We start from the raw sequence: 4,046 nt of genomic DNA on the forward strand, positions 1-4,046 counted from the left end.
CCGACCACGCCCCCCCTCAGGCCCCGCCCCCCCTCACCATAAGCTCCTCCCCGATGATCATCTTGCTGATGATGCCGTGCACCGTGGGCAGGTCCAGCTCAAACATGGCCGCCAGCGTCTCCATGCTGAGGAGGGAGGGTGGGCGGGGTCACTACGGCCATGCCCAGCTCACCTGGGCCACGCCCAGCTCACCTGGATACAGCCACACCCACTCCCAGCCCCGCCCAGGTGAGCAGCTGAAAATCAAACATGGCCGCCTATGCTAAGGAGGGAGGGTGGGCGTGGTCACTGCGGCCACGCCCATTTCACCTGGGCCACACCCAGCTCACCTGGGTACAGCCACACCCACCCCCAACCCCGCCCAGGTAAGCGGGTGGAAGTCAAACATGGCCGCCTATGCTAATGAGGGAGGGTGGGCGGGGTCAGAGGAGCCACACCCAGCACACCTGGGCCACGCCCAGTTTACCTGAGAACAGCCACGCCCACCCCCAACCCCGCCCAGGTAAGTGGCTGAAAGTCAAACATGGCCGTCTATGCTAATGAGAGAGAGTGGGCGGGGTCACTGCGGCCACGCCCACCTCACCTGGGCCACGCCCAGTTCACTAGAGAGCGGCCACGCCCACCCCCAACCCCGCCCAGGTAAGCGGGTGGAAGTCAAACATGGCCGCCTATGCTAAGGAGGGAGGGTGGGTGTGGTCAGAGGGGCCACGCCCAGCTCACCTGGGCCACGCCCAGCTCACCTGGGTATAGCCACGCCCACCCCCAACCCTGCCCAGGTAAGTGGCTGAAAATCAAACATGGCCGCCTATGCTAATGAGGGAGGGTGGGCGTGGTCAGAAAGGCCACGCCCATCTCACCTGGGCCACGCCCAGCTCACCTGGGAGCAGCCACGCCCACCCCCAACCCCTCCCACGTAAGTTGCTGGAAATCAAATATGGCCGCCCATGCTAATGAGGGAGGGTGGGCGTGGTCAGAGGGGCCACGCCCACCTCACCTGGGCGTGGCCACGCCCCCCCGGCCACGCCCCTCGGTACCTGATGGAGTCGTAGACGCTGCTGTAGGTGAACAGGTAAGTGCGGAGGGACTCCTCCTGGATCTTCCTGCGGAGTGACCACAGGGACCGCTGAGTGACCACGGAGTGACCACTGAGTGACCACTGAGTGACCACGGAGTGACCACTGAGTGACCACAGAGTGACCACTGAGTGACCACTGAGTGACCACAGAGTGACCACTGAGTGACCACTGACCACTGAGTGACCACTGAGTGACCATGGAGTGACCATAGTGATCAGAGAGTGACCATGGAGTGACCACTGAGTGACCACACAGTGACCCACTGAGTGACCATGGAGTGATCAGAGTGACCACTGAGTGACTACAGTGACCGTGGAGTGACCACTGAGTGACCACAGTGACCACAGAGTGACCACAGAGTGACTACGGACTGACCACGGAGTGACCACACAGTGACCACTGAGTGACCACACAGTGACTACTGAGTGACCACGGAGTGACCATGGAGTGACCATAGAGTGATCAGAGAGTGACCACAGTGACCGCGGAGTAACCACTGAGTGACCCATGGAGTGACCACGGAGTGACCACTGAGTGACCACGGAGTGACCACAGAGTGACCACGGAGTGACCACGGAGTGACCACAGTGACCATAGTGATCACTGAGTGACCACGGAGTGACCACTGACCACTGAGTGACCCATGGAGTGATCGGTGACCGCGGAGTGACCACGGAGTGACCACTGAGTGACCACTGAGTGACCACTGACCACTGAGTGACCACTGAGTGACCACAGTGACCACTGAGTGACCACTGACCACTGAGTGACCACGGAGTGATCAGAGAGTGACCACAGTGACCACAGAGTGACCACAGAGTGACCACTGAGTGACCACCTGACCTATAGACTGATCATGGAGTGACCCATGGAGTGACCATGGAGTGATCAGAGAGTGACCACAGTGACCACAGTGACCACGGAGTGACCACTGAGTGACCATGGAGTGACCACTGAGTGACCATGGAGTGACCACGGAGTGACCACGGAGTGACCACAGTGACCGCTGTGTGACCACTGACCACTGAGTGACCACAGTGACCATAGTGACCACAGAGTGACCACGGAGTGACCACAGTGCCCACTGAGTGACCACAGTGACCACTGAGTGACCACGGAGTGACCACGGAGTGACCATGGAGTGACCACGGAGTGACCACAGTGACCGCTGAGTGACCACTGACCACTGAGTGACCACTGAGTGACCACTGAGTGACCACGGAGTGACCACTGAGTGACCATGGAGTGACCACTGAGTGACCACAGTGACCACAGTGACCGCTGAGTGACCACGGAGTGACACGGAGTGATCAGAGAGTGACCACTGAGTGACCACTGACCACTGAGTGACCATGGAGTGACCACTGAGTGACCACTGAGTGACCACTGACCACTGAGTGACCACAGAGTAACCACAGTGACCGCTGAGTGACCACAGTGACCATAGTGACCACTGAGTGACCACTGACCACTGAGTGACCATAGAGTGATCAGAGAGTGACCACAGTGACCACAGAGTGACCACAGAGTGACTGCTGAGTGACCACAGAGTGACCACGGAGTGACCACAGTGACCGCTGAGTGACCACAGTGACCGCTGAGTGACCACAGAGTGACCACGGAGTGACCACAGAGTGACCACGGAGTGACCACAGTGACCGCTGAGTGACCACAGTGACCACTGAGTGACCACAGAACTGACCACGGAGTGACCACTGAGTGACCACAGTGACCACTGAGTGACCACAGAGTGACCACTGACCACTGAGTGACCACAGTGACCGCTGAGTGACCACAGTGACCACTGAGTGACCACAGAGTGACCACTGACCACTGAGTGACCACAGTGACCGCTGAGTGACCACAGTGACCACTGAGTGACCACAGAGTGACCACAGTGACCACTGAGTGACCGCTGAGTGACCACGGAGTGACCACGGAGTGACCATGGAGTGATCAGAGAGTGACCACAGTGACCACGGAGTGACCACTGAGTGACCACTGAGTGACCACGGAGTGACCACTGAGTGACCACGGAGTGATCAGAGTGACCACAGAGTGACCACGGAGTGACCACGGAGTGACCATGGAGTGATCAGAGTGACCACATTGACCACTGAGTGACTATGGAGTGACCATGGAGTGACCGCTGAGTGACCACACAGTGACCACACAGTGACCACGGAGTCACCACAGTGACCACAGTGACCACTGAGTGACCAAGGAGTGACCATGGAGTGACCCATGGAGTGACCACTGAGTGACCACGGAGTGACCACGGAGTGACCATGGAGTGACCCAATGACCCTTGGATTAACCATGGAGTGACCCATTGACCGACCCATGGAGTGACCATGGACTGACCCATGGACTGACCCTTGGACTGACCCAATGACCCATGGACTGACCCATGGATTAACCATGGACCGACCCATTGACCAACCCATTGACCAACCCATGGATTGACCCAATGACTCATGGATTGACCCATTGACCAACCCATGGACTGACCCATTGACCAACCCATGGATTGACCCAATGACCCATGGATTGACCCATTGACCAACCCATTGACCAACCCATTGACTGACCCATTGACCGACCCATGGATTGACCCAATGACCCATGGATTGACCCATTGACCAACCCATTGACCAAGCCATGGATTGACCCAATGACCCATGGATTAACCATTGACCAACCCATTGACTGACCCATTGACCAACCCATGGATTAACCCATTGACCGACCCATAGATTAACCCATTGACCAACCCATTGACCAACCCATTGACCGACCCATGGATTGACCCAATGACCCATGGACTGACCCATTGACCAACCCATGGATTGACCCAATGACCCATTGACTGACCCATTGACCAACCCATGGATTGACCCAATGACCCATTGACCAACCCATGGATTGACCCAATGACCCATTGACTGACCCATTGACCAACCCATGGAT

At 57.7% G+C, this 4,046-nt stretch overlaps 1 protein-coding gene across 1 annotated transcript in view; it reads right to left on the reverse strand.

The window, feature by feature from the left end:
* The window catches only part of LOC108510223 (eukaryotic translation initiation factor 3 subunit C-like), a 20,024-nt gene that overhangs the window by 10,603 nt on the left and 5,375 nt on the right, over nucleotides 1-4,046 (reverse strand). The window contains exons 12-13 of the mRNA XM_017839899.1: nucleotides 1,035-1,100; nucleotides 38-125 (exon numbers count right to left, since the gene is read on the reverse strand). Of these exons, the coding sequence (XP_017695388.1) occupies nucleotides 38-125; nucleotides 1,035-1,100 (154 nt within the window). The remainder of the gene's footprint in view (nucleotides 1-37; nucleotides 126-1,034; nucleotides 1,101-4,046) is intronic.

This window comes from Lepidothrix coronata, unplaced genomic scaffold, assembly GCF_001604755.1.
Source record: "Lepidothrix coronata isolate B3197 unplaced genomic scaffold, Lepidothrix_coronata-1.0 Scaffold555, whole genome shotgun sequence".
Lineage (NCBI taxonomy): Eukaryota > Metazoa > Chordata > Aves > Passeriformes > Pipridae > Lepidothrix > Lepidothrix coronata.